This window comes from Lotus japonicus, chromosome 3 (genome assembly GCF_012489685.1).
Source record: "Lotus japonicus ecotype B-129 chromosome 3, LjGifu_v1.2".
Classification (NCBI taxonomy): Eukaryota; Viridiplantae; Streptophyta; class Magnoliopsida; order Fabales; family Fabaceae; genus Lotus; species Lotus japonicus.
The window spans coordinates 80,291,236-80,317,044 of record NC_080043.1 but is presented as its reverse complement, the minus strand read 5'-3'; the positions used below and the strand labels follow the sequence as shown (position 1 = coordinate 80,317,044).

Genomic DNA, 25,809 nt, shown 5'->3' with positions numbered 1-25,809 from the left:
AACAGATTGTGCTATATTATAGGGACATGAGATAGATTTTTCAATTGAGTTGGGCCACAAGATTGTAGGATTCTAAACCGTTTGATCTTTGGTTGGTGATCATGATCACCATCCAATCATATAACTCCAAAAAAATTGAGATATAAAATTGAGTTTAAATGTATAAAAGTTCTGATATTTTATTTGGAATTTTTCAATGATCATTATGTAAATATATCAAGTTGTTAAAAAATAGGATAGATATATCAAGTTGTTTAATTTTAATTAATGAAAAGTTAAAATTGAATAATTATTTAAATATGTACTTAATTAATACTAATAATTATGTCAAAAAAAATTAATACTAATAATTTAGATTTGTTAGAAAGTAGTACTACTATTATTCTTTGATTTAATATCTATTTAATTAAAATAGCTAGTTAATGTTTTTTTTTAAAGAAGAGGTAGTTAATGTTAATTTGACTTTTATTTAAAAGGGATGTGTATGTCAAAGTGATTTCCTAAGAAGCCGTTCATGATGTGGTTAATCGCATCAAGATTTTTTTATTTTTTTTATAAGCTGAGAATTGTTTTTTACATTAAAAAGATAAATTGCACCCGTCATATATTAATCTCTAGACCTTCACTTCTACAACTCATATGTCTTCCAACTCTTATCACTTAAGTTATCACTCGGAAACAACGCATCAATATTGAGTATTCAACATGAATAAGAAAAAAAGTAGGCTTGAATTAGATGTTAATGATCATTAACTCATCAGGTGAAATGTCTGTTTCATCTTTTGCCCAAAAAAAGGCAGTACATTTAAAAACAATTATGGTGTTATAAATGTTATTAATAAAAAATTCATGCTAAAATTCTTCCATAAATGTCTATATATATGAGTTTAATTTGTATATAATCATAAGTCTTGTTTAGTGGGCAGAATAGAATAAGAGTATGATAGACTTTTATCATATTCTTTGTTTGAAGTAAATAGGATAATGATAGGATATGATATAAATAATGACAAATGTATTAAATTTTTTTTTGAATAAAAAAAATAATATTTATCAAAAATTAATTTTCTAAATTAATTTTTTTAAAAAGTGATTACTCTTAATTTTTTTAATATTTTTATAAATTAGTCTAGGTTTTAAAATTAACTAAAATTAAATTATTTTTTATTAATTAGCATTTTTTTGAAGGGAGCCTATTTTAATTTAAATTGTGTAGTTCACCGGTTGGTTTTAACTTAGTTTATTTCAAATTACTTTAGAGATTAATTAAATTTAAAAACTATTAAGAAAATGATTCATTTTTCAAAAGTAGTTTAAAATTTAAATTATAAATTTCAACCAAATTCAACCCCAAACAACTTTTGTTTAAGCTTTGTGTGAAGATTACAACTTCGAAGTGTGGTTTTGTAATGAAAAAACCAAGGTTATTAAAACCGGACCGGTGATCAAACCGGTGAGGGCATTGGTTCAAAGTTTATTGGTTCAACCGTATTTGAACCGTGGTTTAACCGGTATTATCGCAATAAATTAAATAATACTATTTTAAAATAAATATATAATATATGTAGTAAAAAAATATTGATTTCAATGTATAATAAGAAGGAAATATTGAATTACAAAATATATCCATAACTTCATAATATTTTTTTATACTTATTTTTAAATTTATATGTAACATTTACTAGTAATACAAATTAAATCTACCTTCAATTTTTTAAACTATTATTAGGAAATTTCCTCTAATAACAAATATACTCGCATCATGGTCTTTTACTGTGAATATTAATTTTCCAAAATGAAATTGATATTGGTTTTTTTTTTTATTAACCAAATTGATATTGGTTTAAAAGCAGCCGCACAAACACAAAAAATAAAATAAAGGAAAGTATTTTTTTTTTGTCAAAGGTGCATGTTTCATTGAAAGTTGATCTAAGTCCAAAGCCCCAGAGGGGATACAACCGGGCATAAAGCCCAAGGGAAATACAACCGGGTAAAAAGCCCAAGGGAGAGGAGAAACATCCGGCCCTACAATGTCACTAACGAAAAGGAGAACACCAACGGGGACCACTAACAGGACTGGCCAGTGGGAATAATAAATAAAGTAAGTACATACAAGTTAGTTGCTCTCTCAACCGTTGCAAATAAAGGAAAGTATGAAGAATTGAAGATATAACTTAAAAGGCAAAAACCAGCCCACTAGCATGTTTGAAGAAAAAAAAAGCCCAGGTAGAGAGCTTTTTAGAAATAGAACACAAACCCTAGTATTCACCCATCCAAGTGACAATACAGCCGCACATCACATTTATGCAACCTTTTATCATTTTTTTAAACAACCTTTATCATCTTCTCATCGTAAACCAGGTAAAAAATCAGTGAAGCAGCATAGGGGAAAAAACATGCTTTCCAATACACAAAGTTGTGAACTGCATAGAAGCAGTAGTTGGTACAGTGTTGTGAACTCGAACAGATCTGGGTGGTTGCCGGCTGGTACTGGCGAATCAGAGCTCGGGACGGCGTGTAATAGTGGCGCACGATGGTTCTGTGGGTGCAAAGAAGGAACCGGTCTAAACCGATGAACCACCGGTTTTTACCGGTTTTGCGGTTTTTAACCGGTTTTCACGGTTCTTTACCGGTTTTATTGCCATCCGATTTTTCAAACGTTTTAGACCGCTAAGCACTCTGGTTTTCGGTTGTACCGATCGGACCATCCGGTCCGGTCCGGTTTTAACAACCATGGAAAAAACTGAGTTTTGAATTCGCCTCACCTCGCTTGAATTTTGTTGAATTCACCTCATTTGAGTTGAATTTTGTTTGATTCGCCTCGGTCAATACGAATTCAATTTATGTCCTCATGTCTCCCATCAAGTAAGCACAGAATATGATAGATTTGTCTTATTAGGACTCAACTCATTTAAGGCGAAACCATGGTCTAAACGCGAATTCTCTCTGCGCAGCCACATCACCTCCATGTTATAAAAAATCACCCTATATTAAGATAAATAATTTTTTTACCCCTTTTTAGTAATTTTTTATTTTTTTCGCATTATTATAAAAATTCATATTAATAATCACAATGCATAAATACTTCATGGTAAACCACGATTGAAGCACAGTTACAATTTTGACCTTCAAAATCATGTGCTAGAATTTTTAATCCAAAACGACTTGTGGCTCTTAAAACACCAACATAAAATTGACCATGAGAGAAGACATGTTGTGAGAGATATATTTCCACTTGTTTAAGGGACATGTCCTTGACTTTTATTGGTAGTCATGTCAAAGGAAATTACAACGAGAAATTGTCTTCTTAGAAACTTGTTATGGGAGTCGGTCAGACCGACCGACCCCCTACTGTTCTGGGAAACGACCAATCTGACCGGTCCTCGACCAAGAATGACAACTGACCACTTTAATTCAAGCTCCACAACCCTGGTGGACCAGAACTAGAAGGCTACTATTCTGGGAGTTGGTCAAACCGACCGACCCCCTCCAACCTATCCCAAAGGATCACTCTTGACTACCGACCACCTGCTTCATCGACCACACCCAGGGCGGGTGATGCAAGCTAGAAGAGTGATTCGAACCACCTCAATCGTCACACCACTGACTCTAGACCCCTGTCGCAAGAGGGTAGGGGTATAGCCCCAGATTTAGCTACTGGTTACTAGGAACCCCTGACTCTTGGATCTCTGAGCACAACAGAGGCTGCAGGGAAATCCAACGGTAAGGAGACCCCTAGAAGCCTAGGCTCTCATGACCTCCAGAAGCTACCCAAGCCCCTGGGGGAGTATAAAAGACTCTCTCTATCAGAGAGCAAGTAGGTTTTTTCTAACACACAACACTTAGGAGATTTCACAAAGGTTCTTAGACTGACTTTAGAATCGGAGTCTTTGCAGGACGCCCTCCTAGGCTCACCCACAACGATCGGACCTAACCCCTTCTCCTTCAACCCCTGATGCGCTCCTTCACCCCTCATATCACAGCTCGCCACCGCTATCTCTCATAGTCTTCTCAGCACCTACCCCTCCTGGGTAGTCTTGGTCGTGCCTCAAAGTTCTGCATTAACCTAAGACTTTTCAAGAGTCCTATGATATGAAGAGTTGTTGCAGCATGCACATTATCATTCGCTTAAAATCTCCATAAAAAACTAGAGGGTTGGAGAAACCGTGAATATCTCTAAACTATGTAAATGTTGCGGGTTAATCCTCATTGCAATTTAAAGGAATACAAATTTGATTAACTTAAACGCAATCCCACTTGATGTCATTGTCAAAACTATATCCTCCCTTTAAACTGCACAAACAGCTCTCCAAATACATATTTTACTAGTTCCCTCATACACATAGTCACATAGACAAAAAAATAGTCCAGTGTTATCATTTAAAACAACATCTCTGTTCATATGTCATTTGGCATAAGTTCATTTGACAAAGTCTCAACTCTCAATCTCATAGAAACCAAACTCATCCATAATTAAAAAGTAAATATCAAGTACTAAGATATTGAGTTGTGGCATTCTTTCCAAATTTCTTCTACAAAAAAAGATCATCTCATATTCTCATTAAAGTAACCACAATTGGAAGGAGCAACATTATGTTGTCTTCTTCATCATCATCCTCTACTTAAAGTTTTCCTTTTATACATTCAAGAAAAGAGAAAAAGAACCTAAAAGGTAAAAATTTACAAGACCATTTCATTCTAAAATTGAGGCCATGATTTCTGGGTCTGGGATATGATTAGAACAGAATCAGAAGCCAAAGCATCCATGATGATGGAGGCTCTTGTCCCTATCGATCAAGCCCTGAACGTTTCTGAATTCCTCGACATGGCAAGGGATGGTGATGGCTCCTTTCTGATCGAACCCGTACTCTTCCTCTGCCTCTTTCAGAAGCTGCATGAACAGAGGGTGTTTCAAGTACATCACAGGCACCACGAATCTCTGTTTCTCTTCGCCCTGGCCCACCTTGATCGCCATACACCCTTTCGGAACGCCTCGGAATTCTTGCTGCTTCTTCCCATCTCCGCCGCCGTGGAGATGGTGGCCGTGCGAATGGAGGCTCTTGGGGCTCTTCTCACCGCAACCCATTTCTTGAAAACCAGAGAGAGGAACGAGGAGGACAAAAAGATTGAGACTGTGTGTGTTCTTGTGTTTGCGGCGGGTGGAAGAATCTCAGTGAACGTACGTTAGGTGTATAACAAACGAAGAAACTTGTAGTTACCCAAAGACTTAACAGATTCTGCTATATTATAGGGACAGAGAGAGAGATTTTTCAACACAAGATTGTAGACTTAAAAGTGGGACTCTTTTTTTTTTTTTTTTGAAAAGAACCTGCGATAAGTGGGAAGCCAAAAGGTCTGCGGTTACTTAAAAGTGGGACTCTAAACCGTTTGATCTTGGTTGGTGATTAATTATAATCACCATCCAATCATATAACTCTAAAAAAAATTAGTACATCTAAAAGATAAAGTGCATCTTTGATATATTGATCCTTGAATCTTTATCTCTAAAACTCATATGTCCCACCGGTCTTATATGATAGAGCTCCAATAATTGAGTAAAGAGTAAAAATTCAATATTTTTCTTTGATTTAATATCTACTTAATTTAATGAGGCAACTAAACATATGTTCCTATTTAACTATTCAAGAGAAAATCTCTCAAAAAAAAACTATTCAAGAGAAAAGAAATACCCATATTAAAAGGGTAATTACTTTCATCAATTTGTATAAACTTTTAGTAAATAAATCATCAATCTATTTAGTGAAAAAAAATTAATGTAATGGTTGAATTAATAAAATTTAATATCTACAAAAAAATATTAAGTGAAATATATTTGACAAAGTTACTCTGAAATAAGTTCAATATTATTCTGGCCGGTCAAAATTAACATCAGAATGAAAATAATATAATTTAATATATATTAACAATAACAAAAAAATGTTGGAGAGCACCAGGAAAAAAAATATTGAAAGGTTTATTTAGTTTTTTTTTATAAGCTTAGGCTATGTTTGACATGTTTAGCTGATAAGCTAGCTGAAAGCTGAAAAACTACGTGATTGAAACAAAAGTGTTTGGTAAAACTAGCTGTTAAACAAGCTGAAATTGTAAAAGGACAAACTTGTATAATTATTTTTATATTTAACATTACTTTATTTTCACATCAATACATATATGATATTAATATTAAAATTATTATCACTTTAAATATTTTTATTAACTCAAGTTTTTTTTTTTTGGAAAACCAAACGGAAATATATTAAGGCAGAGAGGATAAAACACCAAACTGCAAGAGTACAGAACAATAATAAACAGCAAGGAACAAAAGCAAATAATACAAAGACAAATAAAACAGAGAAAAGGAAAACTAAAAAGAGGGGTCAGGAAGCTAGCGAGCCGCAACAAGCGCATCAAGACAACGAGGACAACAAGCCAAGTAAGGATTGCTAACAAGGAAAAAATTCGCGAAGGCTTGAAGCATGACAAGAACCACAGCACAACCCGCCTCAGTGAAAAGCGCCATTGTTCTGCGAACTAGGATTAGATACATTACAAATCCAGAGAGGTGAAGCTCGATTAACACCATCCTTCGCTAGCTGATCAGCTTGGTCGTTTGCTTCGCGAAAGATATGCTGGATGCTGAAGCAGTTGACTTGCGAAACTAGATAATCAATTTGATTGAGGTCGTTAATCAAAGCCCATGGTCTATTGCTTTTCGAATTTACCCACCCCACCGCCAAGGAAGAGTCACTTTCAATTGTGACATTATTCAACAAGAATTGGTGGCAAAAGATTAAGGCCATCAAGATCGCCTTTACCTCCGCTGCATATGCCCAACCGTCGCCAGTGCTTTTTGAGAACATTCCCAGAATTTCCTTGTTTGCATTGCGAACCAGCCCACCAACACGGCAAGGGCCAGGATTGCCAAAAGAAGACCCATCAACATTGAATTTGAGGGTGCCAAGTAGAGGGGGATCCCATTGTGCAAAGCGAGGCCCAGCAAGGCGTTTTTTGATCTTAATATTACAATAGTTGGATAGCATTTGAGAAATATCATATGGGCAGTCAGGCCAAGCTCCCTTTACCCACCATGTTGCGCGTAAGAGATGCAGATCCCACACATCTTGAGTTGAGAAACGCTTGTCTTTAAACAAATCATCATTTCTACCAAGCCACAAGGACCAAACCAAGGATGCTGGAATGATTTTCCAGCACAGTTTATTTGTAGCAACAGCCAAAGAGTCCCATTCTTCCATGAGCATGGAAAATGATCCGGGCACTACCCATTGTGTTCCCTCCCAATTCATGACAGCACACCACAGGGGGCCATACTTTCGCACAATGAAGAAACAGATGTGAAACAGATTCTAGTGTTGATTCACACATATGGCAAAGATCACTAACTACCACATCATCTTAAAAATATAATATTAATTTTTACTTATTTTTATTAATATAATACTTTTAGTACTTATGGTGCGTAGCGGTGTGGCGGGAACTGCATACGTAAGTGTGAGAGAAAAATATGTTTAGTGTTTTTATAAATATATAAGGGTAATGGTGGTATTTTAATAAAATAATAAGGATAAAAATGAAAATAAATTTAATAAGCTATAAGCTTTAAGCTATAAGCTACATGATATACCTTATAGCTTAAAGCTTTAAGCTACTGAAATAAGCTCATTCACCAAACACTTTTGAAGAGCTTTTAAGCTAGTCAAATAAGTTTTAAGCTAGTCAAATAAACTATAAGCTAGCTGAAATGACATGCCAAACATAGCTTTAATATATGTTTTCCAAATATCACGCTACTTATTTTATTTTTGTATTTTTGGATGTGGGAAAGGAATAAAATTAACAAATGTAGAGAGTGACACGTGGATGGGGTTAGAGCTGAAGAGTTGACAACTTAAGAGCATCTCCAATGCATGGTTGCTTATTGGGTTGCTTAAATGCTATTCTGGTGGGCCCAGACTGCCACATGGGATTTAAGCAACTCATAAGCAACCCATGCATAATTCACTCCAGTGCATGGTTGCTTATTTTACTTTTAGTTGGACCCCACTGTACCTCATATGTTTATATTTTTTATTTCCAACTAAGCATGACTTAAATTTAAATATTAATTAATATTTATAACAATATAAATATATTTAAAATTGGACATGGTATTTAAAAAAAATTCAAACAAAATGCATTACATTATATTGGACAAGTCTTGCCATCCTTTCCCCTTTTTCCTTGACAAGAGATTCCGCCTCTGCCATCTTTTGTTCATCGTTGGAAGTTGTTGTAGCCTTTGCCTTTGCCTTAGCCTTTGCCTTTGCCTTCATATCTTTCTGACCTGGTGGACGGGAAAATATTTGTACTACCTCATGTTCTGAACCATCGATTGATGTGTGCACCCCATCAGTAGAATGTTGTGACTGCTGAGAATAGATTGGCATTGCTTCTCCTTTCCACTTGGGTTCATCTTTCAACACCCGCCATGCATGCTCAAAATTGAATGTTTTAGTCTTTTCCATTGCATTATACAATGAACATGCATCAGCCATGATATCTCTCTCAGAGTAGCCGCTCTTCGGAGGGTTGGTAACTTTCTTGTAGCAACCGACAAAAGTTGAGACCGCTTTACTCAATGTATGAAAGCGAGACTTCAGTTGAGACCATTGCCTCTCAGGAGAACCTACTTTGCGGTACTTGTTGTATTGATGTTCAATCCTCCGCCAAAAGGTTTCAGCCTTTTGATCAGTTCCTGTTACCGAATCCTTTGAAATGTTGAGCCATGTCTGGAGAAGAATTATATCGTCATTTTCGCACCATTTCAAGCGTTGTTTTTTGGGTTTCTGGTCAACACCTTTAGCAGGGAAAGTAGTCTCATCAAGCTCATCAACCATACCTTCAAATTGTGTTTCAGGTACTTTTTCACTACTGCTACTAATTTGAGGGCTATAGGAGTTTGGTGGTGGTGGTGATGGATGCACAAAATGAGTTGGATTTTGGGAACCATCTCCAGCATGTGGTTGGTAAATGCATGGTTGTTGTTGATACATTACATATTGTGGATTTGGAGAATTGTTACCGGCATAATGTGGTTGGTTTTGGTAAAAGATTGGTTGTTGTTGTGAGACTTGATATGGTGGTGGTTGTATTGAGACTTGGTTTGGAGGTGGTTGTTGTGAGACTTGGTATGGAGGTGGTTGTATTGAGACTTGGTTTGGAGGTGGTTGTTGTGAGACTTGGTTTGGAGGTGTTTGATACATTGAGCTTTGTGGATTTGAAGAATTTTCAAGAGTAGTAGAAGATTGATTTTTCAAGTACTCACAATAAGCTTGAAAAGAAGGATTCATTGAGTATGTGGGAAGAATGAAATTGTGTGAAAGTGTAGTTGTGTAAAAAAGTAAAAAAAAAAATGGTACAAACATCTTATTTATACTTGAAAATAATTAAACTTGAAAATAATGATTTTTTTTCCTTGTTTTGGGCCAAACGGATACATTGAGTCCAAAACGCACCGACCCAGACTCAATAAGGCTCAAAACGCACCGACCCAGACCATGAATCTCGAAGCTTCCTTCACTTTATCCCACTCTCTCTTTTTTTCTCCTACGGTTTCATTGTTTCAAAACACACACAAACCCTCTTTCTCTCTCACTCTCTGGATCTGGAAGCTTCCTGCTCAAACGTCAAACCCACAAACAACTTTCTCTCTTCATCTCTCAAACTCACATCTCTCACCGTCTTTCTGCCTCCATCCGCGGTCAAAATCGAAGCTTTGATCTCTCAAACTCACATCAAAATCGTTCAAAATCGAAGCTTCATCGTTCAAAATCGTTCAAACCCTCTTTCTGCCGTTCAAAATCGAAGCTTTCTTCTCTCAAATCACATCAAAATCGTTCAAAATCGAAGCTTCCTCGTTCAAACCCGTCAATACCCTCTTTCTGTCGTTCAAAATCGAAGCTTCATAGTTCAACCCTCGTTCAAACCCTGTTTCTGCCTCCATCCGCGTTCTCTCTCACTCGAAGCTTCATCGTTCAACCCTCGTTCAAATCAGATCAGCGACATGCAAGAGAACGGAGGTTTCAGCCTTCAGATCGGCGACATGCAAGAGACCATCTCCGTCGCCATCACAGATCCTCTCCATTTTTTGTGTAATTTTTTTGATTTTTTTTGTATTTTAATGGTTAAATCTGTGTTATGTATTTCTGAAATTTTGGATTGTTGAAATTTCTGAAATTTAATGGATTGTTGGATTGTTGTTCATGAATGTGTTCTTCCCTCTTCTTTTAACGATTTCTGTTGCTGAATGTAAGAGAAAAAACAGTTTTTTATTAAGCTTCAGCAAGTTAAGGAGCGTTGCTTATTTAAGCAACGTTGTTTAACTTTGGGAGCTTAGCAACGCCACCTCAGCAAGCTCCAATGGGGGAGAAAAATAAGGAACGCAACTTAACTTAAGGAACCATGCTAAGCAACTCCCGTTGGAGTTGCTCTAAGAGCATCTTTATCCATCACATTCAGTTGAGTGTCTACATTTCATTTTTTACAATTTTCCATAGTGTCACATCATCTAAACCACTTACCAACTTTTTACTTCAACCAAAAAACTCTTAAAAGTTTCTCTTGTAGATCCCACAATCAACTACATACTTTAGGGGATTAAATGATAAGCAAATATAATAATATTTTATATGAACATATTTATGAGAGACACATAAGAGAGAAGTGTCTACACTACCACACTCAAATTAGACATGGTGGAAAAACCATTTCTCTCAAATGGTGTGAAACACTAATAGTAGAGTCTCTTTAGTGTGAGACACTCTCATTGGAGATGCTCTAAAAATGCGATAAAACAACAGACAGCAACAGCCAATAACATGTCTCGAACATGTCTATGTGGAGATCAAACGCGTCAACGTTACATCATTATGGGGCCCACTATACACATATCAACATGCATATATACGGTACTAAACGGTAGCATACAATTTTTGTACTGTTTCTCATTGAATAAAATAAATATCTATCTTATTTGTGGTTTGTGAATATCAAAAACTCATTTATTCATTATTATTCGTTATTTTAATATAAGTTGTTTTGTTTCGATTTTTTTGTATTACAAGAGGAAAACTAAAAAAAAGTAACAACTGCTAGTGTAAAGCATCAACACACAAGGAAGCGATGAAGAGGGAGAAGCAAAAATGAGGAATCATGGCAATTTAGTTTGCGGTTATTTGGTTGATTTGGATCCACTGTAATGTGATTGTGTTTCGTGAAGGCCATTGGGATGTTGGCAGACTAATTGTTTTGGTCCAATTATATGGGCGTGGAAGTGAATCTCTGCAGAATGCCCATGTTTCAGACTTTCTATGTATGAGTGGATTAATAATCCACAGCTATGTGCCTATGTCTGGCAACACTACAACAAAAAGGCTTTTTACTGGCAATAAATATATCCTTTAGCGGCAATAAAAATGGCCGCAATTGCTTTTACCGGCAAAAGCGACTTCGCCGGTGCATCGGGGGTCGGCAAAGACTTTGCCGGCGCTTTTACCGTGCGCCGGTAAAGACGTAAAAATGGCCGGGAAAAGCAGTCATCATTTAGCGGCCATAATTTCCGGCATTAACTATTGCCGCCAAATGTGATTGTTTGCATTGGCTTTTTAATACCAATTTTGGCGGTTTTAAACCGCCAGAAATTAGTTTCTTAGCTGCCAAAAAATAGAGCTTACAAATCAAATCTACTTGCATAAAACTTACACTAGCGCTAAAGCTCTTACCACTGAATTCATTACCTTGTATAATATAGTTTCAGAACTAAAGTAGCAGAAAACCATGGAAGTATGAACACTAATGACTAAACTACTCTACAAATCAGATTTTAAACCAATTCATCATTTAAATTACTTCAACCAAATTGGTAGTTAATAAATATCGTGTCATCTACCCAAAGAAAATGTCAAAGGAGAGAAGTATTTCTTTCGACTTCACAATATGAGAATTTAGCACAAAACAAATTACCAAGCCAGCTATGTAGTTTTCACAAAAGGAGAAGGAGAAATAAAGGTTACTTACTTGAGAAGTAATTTTCTTGGTGATTACAATTCAGGAACAAGACAACAAATTTTCATTTCCCTGGTTCAGTGATTAAAAACGAACCTACCATTAGCCAGGCAACCATAACCCACATAAAAAATGATAATACTAGAACACACACTTACGCTTACCTTGATAGTATGTTGGGAGACATGTTTGCAACCTGGCATTGAAGCTCAACACGATTTTCTTGGTGGATTTTGCCTAATTAATAGACAAAAAAGATTGAGCGCTTGAGCAATGCCAATCACTAATCAACTTTAACAAAAATCACAGTAACCCTTTAGAGATGCACACTTGCTTATACAAGTAGTGAGTTCAATCTAAATGAATAAGAACAACAGCCACACAGTAGCAAAGTAATTCTTACTTGTTCATAGTGTTTAAAGGCATAACCAATCAAGAGTTTCATATTATTAAACAACCTGTAAACAATAAAAGATAGAGATAGGAAGTTAGAGTGGAGATTTCAGATTGAAAAACTTACCTTCCAGATTGGCTTCAGATATACAATAAAAAACATATCACACAAGGCTAATTGTTGTTCATGCAATAAACGAACTTGGGAAAGCAAAGCAGGATAGAATGCAAAAAACCCAAAACTACCTTCTTCCCCAGTATTCTTTCTTTCCCCTTTGGAAATTACCTTTCATATTCCCAGCAACTCGGCCAAAAGAACCCAAAACTCAGCATCACCTGCATTGTCAAACTCTGAACAAATCAACCTTAATGGAGAACAAATGAAAGATTCAAAATCAAGAGGTGACAGAAACAAAGGAACCCAGCCTGTGTTCCAACATAATGTTCCTAACCCAGCCACTACCCTTCTCAAGGGTTTGAAAAAAAAAGTGAAAAGTAAAAAGCCAGCTGCAAGCCCAAACCCTCGGGAAGGCACAAGTAAATGCAAATGGATAATAGATAAAAGACACACAAATCTAAAAGTTTCAAACAATTTAAACTTTGTTAGGTGTTATAATATAAATATGCTGCACAAACTAGCTAATTTTGCATCCATCGGCTACAGGCTCCTTCATAGTCCTCACATTTCATCACCATTCCATCGGCTTAAGCTTATATTACTAAAGACTGTTTCTTTTATATCATGTATTGTAATCAAGTCAAGTTCATTCTTAATTTTAAACACCTGTCTATTTGGCAATTGACTCTCATAAGTGGAAATACAGTGGCACACAGGACAAAATACAAAAAACTTCAAATATCATAAAAAAGGAGTAAGATCAAAGATGAATTTCAAATACCTCCATCAAGAGCACCAGCTGCGGCGCACATTTTTTTACTTGATTCACGGAAAGCTCGTAGGCGTTCATATCCCTTGAAGGCTTGAACACGCCACTCATTGTGTCCCACCGAAACCTTCTGCTCCCTTTGCTCAATACACAATCAACAAGAAAAATTCAATGCTGCACAAAGTCACAATACAAATATCGAATTCAGAAAAAGGAAAGCAGAATCTAGAACATTTTGATAATAATTAGCCATCGATCAAGCCCTAATTGTGGGACACAATAAGGATAGGTCGCACATTTTCAATTTGAACAAATTTGACAAGAACCAATAGTTCCAAGTTTATCAACGAAAATCAAAGAGAAGAATAATGAATAGAAACCTGGAATCCCCAAATTGAAGAAAACAAATTTATCTAACTGAAGAGAAAAAGGTAATCGAAGGTGATATACTAAAATAGGTTTAGAATCAGATAACAGGGTTATGCATCAAAATTTTAGCTAACTGGAATCCCCAAATTGAATGAAACTCCTTTCTCCTACCTCGGTGAAGCTTGCAGTCACAGGGGGAAGATGTGCTTCTGCTTCGTCTAGCTGCTATTACCGTTGCAATGGGAGCAAACAACACGAGGTGGTTTTCAATCGTCATCTTCGGCGTGATTCCGATTACCTACACATCAAGAACAAAAGGAGTGAAGAGATTGAAACAGAGTGAGAGAAGAGATCTTTCACTTTCTCGGGAAAATGGAGAATTCTATCATTTCCTGCACTATGCGCGATCCCAATTTGGCTCGCCGTCAAGATCGGTGGACACCACTGCGCTTCCTCTGGACGGCACTGCTAGGGTTCGACGCCGCCGCCTCTGGTTCACCTTCGCCGCCGCCTCTGGTTCACCTTCACCGCCTCTCTGCTTCTCTCACAACACGAAGAAAAAGGCTCCGCAATCAGATAAAAAAGGTTAACGAAAAGAGAAAAAAGTGGTAAAGTAGTTATAACGCGAAGTTACAATTTTTAGTAGCAATTGTCATAATTGCAGGTATTCATCAATTAATTGCCACAAATTTTTTAACCTTTCAAGTAAATTGCCAGCAATAGCGTTATTGCTGCTAAAAATTAGTCGCCAAAGACCATTTTTGTTGTAGTGCAAGTATTTAACCTGGTTGATATATGGGGATTGGACAGATGGAACTGGGTTGGAAGGAACTATAGGTGGTGGTTTATGGGAGGGGCATTGGATTTCTTAGCATATGCTAGGTAGGTGGGGTGCTGGTTCATTATTGCTCTCAAATAGAAATTTAGACTAGTATTTGCATATGACTGTAGACCACTTGCCGTGGGCAATTTAGGAGCTTTGCATCCCTTGACCTGACACTCAATTGGCTATTGTGGGCACTTGACTTGTATCTAGCCGTTTGGGGGGGGGTGGGGATCAATGTTGTTTCAAGCTCTTTATCTTATATCTTTGTTTTGTTTCTTTATTTGTATTGGGTTGAAATACCTCTTATATTTTTAATTATCTAATATATCTCTTAGCTTATCTAAAAAATAAACCAACCAAAGATACGATAACATTAGACAGGGAATCCTCTAGACTTGATAAGGAGAGCCCTCCCGCGACGCTTCCCTAGCCAAGAAGTTCGATATTTCTGCCCTAGGAATCAACTTAATACGCATAGTCCAAGCCCAGCCAAGCATTTGTCTACACGAGCCCAGAATGTAGCCACATCAACGTTGTTCTGGAGCATGCACCCCCAACGACATTAGCACAATTCAAGAGGCACATGATGTCTCTAAATCCAAGGTTCCATGCGTGCAGCAATCTCATGACCATAGCTAGCAACTCTATTGTATATGCATTATCGGGGCCAAACTCATACATAATTCGCCTAGCCAACTCCCATTGCGATCCTGAATCATATATGCACATCCCATTCTAGTTGTCCCAACCTTCTAGCTCAACGGCCACAATAACCGTCCCGACACTTTGTAATTTCAAGAGAGTATTAATTATATGTTTATCAACTTAATCTTAATTCCAATATCGTATAAGAGTTTATTATAGACCGTTTGTTGGTGGAGACCTCTCGATTTGGGGCACTCTACATATGTCAAATAATCATGCAAATTTCACGCTCTAGATGTCCATCATTGGCATGAGAGGTGTGTTAGAAGTTCCACATTAGCCTAATGTTTATAAGGAGAGAGCAACCTACTCTTGAGCCAACTTTAAGATTTAATTTAAATCTCCTAAATTCTAATAATTATACTTGCATTGCAGAACTTCTCGCCGCATTCCAAATCTTAATTAGGTCATATTTATGGATTATTACTAGTAATTCAACACTTAGCCATGGAGAAGAAATATACATATATAGAGCATTGCATTTAATACGTGAGAAAGTAGATATATATCCGTTGTCCTCAATTATTCCAATAAAAAAAAAAGTTGAATTTCGGCACAAACATGAGAAAGTTTCTAAGTTACATATATAAAATTATATTGCTAGATAAAGATTCCCTCATATCAGCACCAAGTAGCTAGCTATTTGTGATCTTGTTGACATGAAGGCTTGTGATCTTGTTGACATGAAGGCCTAAAACAGTTCATGACATGATGGCGGTGGTGGTGTTCCAGTGGGTATTTTTCCCTATCAATATGGTCTTGAACATACCTAAACTCCTCCACACGACAAGGGATGGTTAGCGTTCCTCGGTGGTCAAAACCATATTCTTCCTCCGCCTCCTTCAGCAGCTGAGAGAAGAGTGGGTGGTTGAGGTACATCAAAGGCACCACAAATTTTTGTTGCTCTTCACCGTGCCCTACTTTGATTGGCAAATAACCTTTTGGTATATGTTCTGATGGGACCACTTTCCTTCTCTCGTGGTGGTGGTGATGGTTGGTGGGTGAAACTTGTTTGAAATTGTTATCTTCTCCACTGTCCAACATCGATCACAAACCAACAAGACTTAAGACAGATAGTACCCGAAGTTTTTGTGTTTAGGTTTCTATATAAGTGTGATTCGTGGAGAACAATAACATGGTGGTTTTTATTTGTAAGTGTATTGGATAAAATAACCATGATCTAAACACACCAATGATAGAAGAAAGAAGGTTAATTATTGGAGGATATGGCGGCAGAGAACGTCATTGATCGATCATCACGATCACACTCATTAAAGGAGAGATGACATGATCAAGATGGAACAAAACAAACCATTGCCAAATTAATTAAGTCGGTTATTTAATGATAATCGCAACAACCCATTACTTATGAGATCATATACATTCACCCAAAGTTTTGAATAACTATAGGCATAGTAAGCTAGCTGAAGCTCTTACCTTCCCCCAACGTTTGCATTTGGGGATGGGTAGTATACCATAGTTTTGAATATTTATTAATTTTTATTTGTTAAATAGATTAGGTGAATTATGTGGTACCTTTAATTTTTTTGCGGTGTGGTACCTCATTAAGTAATTTTCTAGATTATTATCATGTTATTTAAGGTAAATACTACATCTTTAGATTTTACTTTATTTGTCAATTAATTTTATCTCATAAAATTCATTTTTTTTAATGAAAAATAAACAAGTGATGAAAACGAATGATATCATAGAGATGCGCGTAAAATGATCATAGTTGATGGATGACATGGATGAACAAAACTCATAAAGCATAACTCACAAATCTTACGTCCCTAAGAATGGAACGCTGCATTACTACAATAGAACAAAATCAAAATTTTAATCAATACATGAGTCTTTATTGTTGAACCAACTCATTTTGGGTACCACATCTTAGTCTAGTTTAAGATACCACAACAAGCACCAATAAATTACTCTAAACCACATAAAAAGTAAATATTGCGTAAAGTTATCTTAGTTTTAACCACTCAGTAGATAGTATTTTGATATGTGTCATGAGTATAAATATTTCAAAACACGTGTTAAACTATTAATTATTAAGCCACATATGTCATATTGATTTTATTTAAGGTAAGTTTTGAATGATTTAGACAGTAAAAGAAATTAAAAAATTAAAATTAATAGTAAGGATAAAACTTGATATTCTCAAAAAATAAAAATTACAATTGAGAAAGGTTATCCCAAGTTCTACAAACACCGGTAGGAATGAGCAACAGTTGTTTTTAGGTCAAAAATTCTAAAATTGACACAAACTACACATAATCTTCTTCCATTTCTAATCGGCTAACGCCTAAGATGAATTGAGTGCAAGTACCTCAGGCACTAGAAAACATTTGTTTTTCAAATGCATGAATTTTTCCCACTCACAAACATGCATGACATCAGAATGTGAGTCAAGGTGAATAAATGTATTTGGAAAGAATAATGTTAATTTCGTTCATATTTCTTTTCCACCTCCACCTTAGATAAATAGAAAGAAAAATAAGTGATATAATTAATATGTTATGTGACAAAAGATACATAGAGAGAAAAGAAGAGAAACGTGCGAAAATGGATGAAAGATAGAATAAAGTGTGAATGAATCTTTGTAAACTTACTAAATACTGAGTAAACAAGAATGGTTTATTTTTTACTAGAAACAAAAATGATTTAAAGCAATCCCCTTGGGTTTTTTATTTCTAGACACAAATCCCCTAGAGACTAAGAAATAAGAATAGTCTTTTATTTTTATTTTTGTCTAAGAAGCAGTTGTATATAACAGGCCGAAGCCAGGCCCAAATTACAGGCGAACAAAAGATATTATGCGTTTGACCAAAAAATTGAGTGTTCAATGAGACTGTGTTTCGACCCAAGAAACTGGACTGCTTCCAATTGATTTTCGTTTTTGCTAGTAGCTTATAAAAAACTTCCAATCTGTACGTTGATGGAAAAGATTTGTGTTTCAAATTTGTTCTGGGACGGACGGAGAAGATCCACAAGGGGACGACCGGTACCCCCAATATGGTCAGTGCCGATTAGGATAACCCGGGAAGGCCCCCACGGGGATGACCGGGGAAGGACGTCCAGGCCCTGTACCACAAGCAGAGCGACATCCTCCCCCGACCCAAGAACCTGGACCCCACCACCTAGGGGTTGACCTAGGCCCACCCTACGAAACTAGGGTGGTTGGAAGGTGGGTCCCTAGGCAATCTAAGTCGTTGGATCACTGGAAACAACAGGAGGAGCTAACAGAAGGATCCAACGACCCTTAACCCACCGGTACGGACCATGCATGACGTTGCATGGCTCCAACCCTAATTCCCCAGCGTGTATATAAGGGGGGCTACACATCCACTCCAAGGTACGTTATTATCTTCACCTCATCACTCACTTACTCGATTCCCCTACTCACTTTGGCATTGGAGTCCCTTGCAGGAGTCCCTCCCGGGATCGCCTAGCTCGCCAGCACGCCAGTCCTACTGCCCCAGCACCCCGTGATCCTTCCCGATCAAAATTCAAATATATCATTTTAACAAAAAAAAAAGTTCAAATATATCATGCACAATACATCACTGTTTAAAAATTCACATAATATGCTTTTAATCCTTTATGTTTTTTTTTTTATAAAAACGTATTTGTAAAAGTCAAGAGACAACACAAGATTGCAAATTTATACTCAAAATACGTACTCGATGGCTTCAATGGTCAGTCACAATGGTTAAAAGTGCTGGTTAAAACCCTTAAATTGAGAGTTCGATTCTAAAAAGTTGCATTTTGAGGGACCTTAGCTTTCACTACATTCTAAAATTGCAAGAACAATTTAATATAAACACAAAATTATGTTCCTGATGGGTACTTCAATGTTACCCTTTGTAGCTTATAAAAGCTACCTAAAGAAAAGAGTTACTAGTTTATCTGTTGCAAATTCCCTCAATAAATAAGCATATGCATTGAGCCATGTATCTGCTTGAGTTCAACAATTCAATTAGCTGGTCAAGGGATTTCAGCCCTAACTAAATCAATTCATATTTGCATATTTCACCATCTCCATTTGGATTCTTGATACAGATGCCAGATTCCATATTTGCAATCCCCTTTCTATTATATTTGACTGCCTACACTTGAATGATCCCTCTTATGACAGTGAAATTTCCAATGTTTCTGCAAAATTGGCCTAGTGATCAAGAACATTTCACTGTCTAACAACTTTTCCTTATATAATACCTTGGTTCACTCCAAATTCATATTTACTCACAACCTCACTAACTCACTTAATTGCTAACTAATCTTCCAAAATTCTTCCTGCGTCATTCAATGCCTACACTCTTTGAAGGTGATTTGGCAAACTGAGATGAACAACAACTTGCACATGCTTAAAAATTCGTATTGTATCTTATGTCCAGTTACCCAAAATTATATCTGTGTTGTTGATATGCTTTTTTTCATATAAATTATTGATTTATTTGGTCATAAACACCTCTGACCCATCAATTTAAAATTTACTATTGCCTTGGTTTGCAAACCATAATCGTCCACTCGTGACAATTTGATTTCACACTAACAACTTTTTTTGCCTTGGTTTGCAGGCCAAAATTGTCCTGTGGTGACATATAATTTCATTTCACACTAACATCAATCTGTGAAGAAAACTGTAATCTGTCAATGAATTGACCCCAGATCTTTGATAATTGTGGATTCGCTTTTTATTTGGGTCCCGTCAAAGCAAGTCAGGGACACCATGTTAGTATATAGTACTGGAGTGATTGGTAACAGTTTTTTTGGGTATCTAAACTTTACGGGGTTTATAAGTTGGCATATTATACAAATTGGTCAAATTCCATAAGTTATTAGATGGCAAATAGTCATTTAAAACCTATGTTGCACGGGTACGGGTACGGTATTGGGTATGTGGTACGCGATTTTTGAAAAAACAGGGGTACGGGTACGTTAGATATATGTATATATTTTTAAATATAATATATAATAAAATATACATAATATTTAAATATAAATAAATTATGCAAAAAAAAAAGGCAAAACGTCGTCGTTTTGAGCTAGAAAAAAAAATATAAAGGCCAAAACGACGTCGGTTTGAGCCCAGGAACCTTTTTTTTTTGGAACGGGTAGGTACCGGGTACGGGTACGCGGCCAAAACAGCCGTACCCATGCAACAGAGTTTAAAACCAATTTTTCCACTGTTGATTAGTAGGATCATATGTTCAAAAAGATTAGTAGGATCATTATTCATTAATTAAGGAGATAAAAATTATTGTTAGGCTGCATCTAAGGCTAGAGCCAGCAATATTAACATGTTTGTTTCCTTCCAACTTAGAGGGATGAATTCTTCCAATAAGAAGAAAAATTGAAATCAAAATTAAAGTCGCATCTCGATCCAATGCCACCCTAGAATATGTGTCAAAGGGGTCTAATTCTGCTATTCTTTACCTGTGGGCAATCACTTCATGAGATGGTACACCTTATTAATCTATATATGCATGGAAAGACTACGAGTTCCTCATTTTCTTTATTTATTTATTTATTTAATTGTATTTTTTTGTCTTTGAAGTATAATGCCTATGCGATTTGACTCCCTCATTTTTAATAAAATTGAGCGATTTGAGTCATTAGATTTTTAATTTTTTATAATCAGGTCCTTTCCCTCCTTCAATTGACCATCCATATAACAACATAGTTTGCTAAACCGACATTTGTTTTTTGATTAATTGCTAAACCGACATTATACCTCAACAACAAAGTGTAATTAAATGATTTCTTTTCTAAATAATAGTACAATTGTACAAATGACTTCAAAAAGGTTTTTGGGTTTAATTTTTTTTAGGCAAATTTTAATTGTTGATAATATTAGTAAATAGTCATCCTCAGAATTCGAATCTTAAACTTTCACCCTCCCAAATCTTTATGTTTCTTAGCTCTTACCGATTGAGCTAACCTTTGGGATTTTTTGGCTTACTTGATTTTAATCGCTCAGCAATTATTTGTGGAAATTGACCATAAAAGCTGTATGAGAATTCAACAATCATGGCCCGCATTTCCTCACTCTATCACAAATATATCATGCATGGGAAAACACAAAGCAACCTTGAGGGGTTCGACTTTTTGATTTGCTTTCCAAAAGGTCAAAAAGAAATCCATTTTCCCAAAAGCAATTCTTTTTGAGACAGTGTTCACATATCGGTTTTTGGGTGAAGTCCACGTTAAAGTTTTTGGGTGTTATTCAATCACACTCGTTTATTTTATTTATCTCTCGATCGGTATTTCCGATGTATCAAAAAACAATGAGTAAAATACACTCACCCCCCTCAAGATTTGCAAGAATGACACTTCACCCCATTCTTTTTAAAAATCTACACTCCACCCCATTTTTTATAAAGATAAATTTTAGTGACGAAAACAAATTCGTCACTACTAAAAACTAATTACTAATTAGTAAAAATTTAAATAAATTTAATGCATATACACTATCATACATTAATTTATGAAAATAATTTTACTGAATTAAATTTAAAAAAACCATCCACTTTGTCTGTTAAGTCCACGTCCCATCTATCTCCAAATCATATTTCTCACCACAAACGGCCACCACCAAGCCTTTACTCCCTTTAACACGGCTCCACTGTCCCACAATGTGAAACCCCATGGCACATTCATGCCTCAAAGTTTTGTTGCGACCTGAACCCCAGAACGTGAATCGCACATCCCTAAAGCCACTTGTTCAACTACTTCTTGTGAATTTCACCCCTTTAAGTTGTGAGCGAACGCTCTGTTGGTCTTAGATATTGTTGGATTTTGTTAAAAACGATGCTCCACCGCCTCGTTGGGCTCTAATAACCTCAGATCCACTTCATATTTTCATAATTTTGTTTCTCTATTTTCTTCACCCATTTGTGTTGCTTTTTTGGCCTACAACCCAATTTTGAAAATTGGAGGTATAAAGAGATTATTTTGATTAAAATTGAATTATTACCAAATATGAAAACACAAGCATGTTTCACTATGTTCGAGATATGGTTTGTAAATCGGGCAGGTGTGCTATTGCATTATTTGCATTATGAATTTACGGAGGAAAAACGCGATTGAGAGAATGATGAGGATTGTGATGTTTTCATTTTTAAATTTATTGGATTATATTGATTTTTTTTTTGAAATTATTGATTAACAATTTAAATAATAACTAATTATTAATGAAAAATATTTTTCGTCACTAAATTTGCCTCTATATAAAACGGGGTGGGATGTAGATTTTAGATAAGAATGGGGTGGAGTGTAATTCTAACAAACCTTAAGAGGGGTGAGTGTACTTTACTCAAAAACAATTATACTTATTAATACTTATTAAGAAAATATACAATGAGAACATTATTTAATTCAGTGGTTTTTAAAAAAGTTTCATAATCTTTCATTTTTATTCTTAACTAGTCCTTTTACCCGTGCGATGCACGGGGGATTTTAATTTTTATGTATTGTACGAAAAGTTTTAAATTTGTGTTATGTTTATTTAAAAATAATTTATAAATTAAAATGACAAAAATAATTTTGAATATAAGAAAACACGAATTTGTAATTTTTTTACATGGAGAATGTGTTTGTTTTATTTTGTAGAAGAGCAACTATTTTATTTATTCGTGGGTTTTGCGTTTAATGTTGCACTATCTAATTTAGTTTCTTATAGAGGAAAAAAGTTCTTTTGTTACCCTGCGGTGCACGGGGTATTATTTATGTTTATTGAGTTAAAATTTAATAAAATAATATTATCTTTATTAAGTTTATAAAAACAAAGTTATGAATTAAAAAAATTAAAATAAATTTTAGATGTAAATTAACTTAAATTTTGTAGTATTTTTTGTGTGTCACATGTATTTAATTTGTATTTGTTTTGTATTAATGTAATAATTATACTAATTTTTGTATTTTACGTTTATTTTAATGTTGAACTATTTAATTTGGTCTTTTATATAATAATTTAATTTTTTATTTTATTGAGATGAAATAGTATATGAGTTTAATGAATGTACACTGTCAGAGTAAAGAAGTTTTACACTGTTATCCAATTATTGTATGTCATGTGGGATAAATGATTATATTCTTCATTTATTTTAATTAAATTACAATTATAGTTTCTGATGTGACGGAAAACAATTGGATGTTTATGTAAAAAAAAATTTACACCAACAGTGTATCTTCCTTTTTCTCATATTATATATGAGCTGATAAAAGACATTGAATAAGTAATGATTATACTAATATTTTTTTGCAAACAGAATGATTATTACATTGAGAATGTAACTTGAGATTTTGATTGACCCGCGAGCTTTCCCGAAATATAAGAAAAAAAATAGAATAAGACAATAATTAGTATAATCGGATAAATATAATGGAATTTTATTTATTTATTAATTTAATTTTCCCATTCATTAACTACATGGAGCAAGAAGGTTGCAACTTTTTTTGTTGTAACACATTTTTTTTTGCAGCAAAAGAATTATTAGATATATTAATTAAAAAAAATTGTGCAAAGAAATTCATGGTAAAATTCTCATTAGTATAATTTGATTCAACTGTTTAATAAAATCATCACAATACACATTTTATCCTTAGTTTAATATTTATATATTTTTGAAATCCAAAATAATTTACCATGTCCTATGGAATTTTGTAAATGATATTAACATTTTAAATATTAATAATAATAATAAGAATAATACTTATTATATTCTATTTTTTTTTGATACATCGGAAAATACTTATTATATTATATAATCCTAATAAAATTATCATGCATGTCCTATGGATTTCAGTAACTGATATTAAATATTTTAATTAGTGTGTAAATAATATTAACTAAACACCAATAAAAGTGTAAGTGAAAGGGTTAGTAAAAGGTTTATTGTTGCATTCATATCAACTTTAATGTTAAAATTTTAAAATTAATTATGCTAAAGAATAATATTAATATTTATTTATGTATTGTATAAATTTGATAATAATTTTTCATGCCTTGTGAAATTCCGTAACTGATATTATAATTCCCAAGAAAATTTATCATGTCTTTAGGAATTTCGTAACTAATATTTTATTTTTATTTGATGTGTAAAGAATATTAACTAAATAATTAATGGTAAAATCTCAAGCTTGAATTGCTGAAGATTAATATAAATATTAATTAATACATTTAGGTCTCACAGGTTTAGAAAGAGGTAGCTGGTTCTTTTGGTTTTGTTGGAGGTTACTCTAGTTCTCTTTTTGTTGGCGGCTGTTTGTAGGTTTTTGGTGATTAACTTTTTGATGTACTAATCATTCATTCCCCCTGGATTTGGATTTGAGCTTGTTCTCAAACCTTTTATCATTTATATATATATATATATTTATCTTTTTGCTTTAAAAAATATTAATTAATACATTATATAAATCCAAAAATAAATTATCAAGGAATTCCATAAATGATATTAGTTTTGTTTTTAATTTTAGTATTAATATAAATTAATTTATTACATATGACTGAAATGATTTATGATGTCTTAAGGAATTTCGTAACTGATATAAGTTTTCTTAGATTAATATTAATAGAAAATTAAAATAATTCATCATGTCCTATGTAATTCTATTATTGCTAATAACCCACTATGTAACTAATATTAATTATAAATTTCTTGAAGCAGGAAAGATTAGTCCAACATTTATTTTGGTATTCATATCAGATTTAATGTTTAAACTCCTACCTTTTGCACCCAAAAAGAAACCTACCTTTAGTTGTTAAAGATTAGTATCAATAGTAATTAATTTTTTATAAATATAGAATAATTTACCATGGCTTATGGACTTCAATAATTAATATTAATTTTAATTTACTGTGTAATTAATTTAATTAAACACTAAATAAAAAAAACGTAGGTGATATTAGCCAATGGAATCATTTCCTCTTGTAACAAAAAAAAAACCAATGGAATACCATCTCATATTAACCATTTATTTTGGTGAGTAATTTTGGGATCCTTATAAATTTTAATGTTAAAACATCTACCTTTATTTTTAAATAAATATTAATTATTATATTCTAGATATCTAAACTAAATGATCATGTTTTAAGGAATTTCATAACTAATAATTTTTTTATTTCAAAAGATTAAGAACTCTACAATCTTATTTGTCTTGTTACAAAAACAATTATTTTGAAACTATATGAAAAAAATTAAGAATTCTGAAAATGCGTAATGTTACAATAGAAAAATACTAAATTTGTATTAGGGTGTATTTTTCTTGTTTTTCGATGAAGCAAAAAGAATATTTTTTTTCTTCAAATATCATATTATTTTAACCACTTTATCCTTATAATCAATCACAAACTAATACCATTTAACCAACTAATTAACCACTTATAAAAAATAATATAATTTATCGTTACCCTCTTAGAGTATGATAAGGTTTGCCTTTCTTTATAAAAGAAATATCTCTCTTCAATAATAAAGTTGTATCTTTGTCAATTCACGAAGAATAAATCAATTAATATTGAATATAATTGATTCATTCTGATGGTGGCTAGACAAATTAAGA

General features: G+C 34.2%; 1 protein-coding gene across 7 annotated transcripts; it reads right to left on the bottom strand.

Annotated features, from left to right (window-relative positions):
* Nucleotides 1-4,348: 4,348 nt before the first annotated feature.
* Nucleotides 4,349-14,645, bottom strand: LOC130746322 (auxin-responsive protein SAUR32-like). 7 transcript variants are annotated; one of them, XM_057598908.1, is made up of 7 exons: nt 14,408-14,645; nt 13,881-14,252; nt 13,353-13,514; nt 12,700-12,789; nt 12,464-12,518; nt 12,225-12,297; nt 5,087-12,132 (listed from the first exon to the last, which is right to left on the bottom strand). In XM_057598908.1, the coding sequence occupies exon 7, from the start codon at nt 9,420-9,422 to the stop codon at nt 8,181-8,183; it is 1,242 nt and encodes a 413-aa protein (XP_057454891.1). In that variant the 5' UTR covers nt 9,423-12,132; nt 12,225-12,297; nt 12,464-12,518; nt 12,700-12,789; nt 13,353-13,514; nt 13,881-14,252; nt 14,408-14,645; the 3' UTR covers nt 5,087-8,180. The 7 variants fall into 7 exon arrangements, with proteins under 7 accessions (XP_057454896.1, XP_057454891.1, XP_057454892.1 ...); XM_057598909.1 differs by having other exon boundaries at nt 13,881-14,244; XM_057598910.1 differs by having other exon boundaries at nt 13,881-14,244; nt 14,494-14,645.
* Nucleotides 14,646-25,809: the final 11,164 nt, after the last annotated feature.

Coding starts and splice junctions, on each gene's coding strand:
- LOC130746322 (XM_057598908.1), bottom strand. CDS start 9,422: ATGTTTGTACCATTTTTTTTTTTACTTTTTTACACAACTACACTTTCA.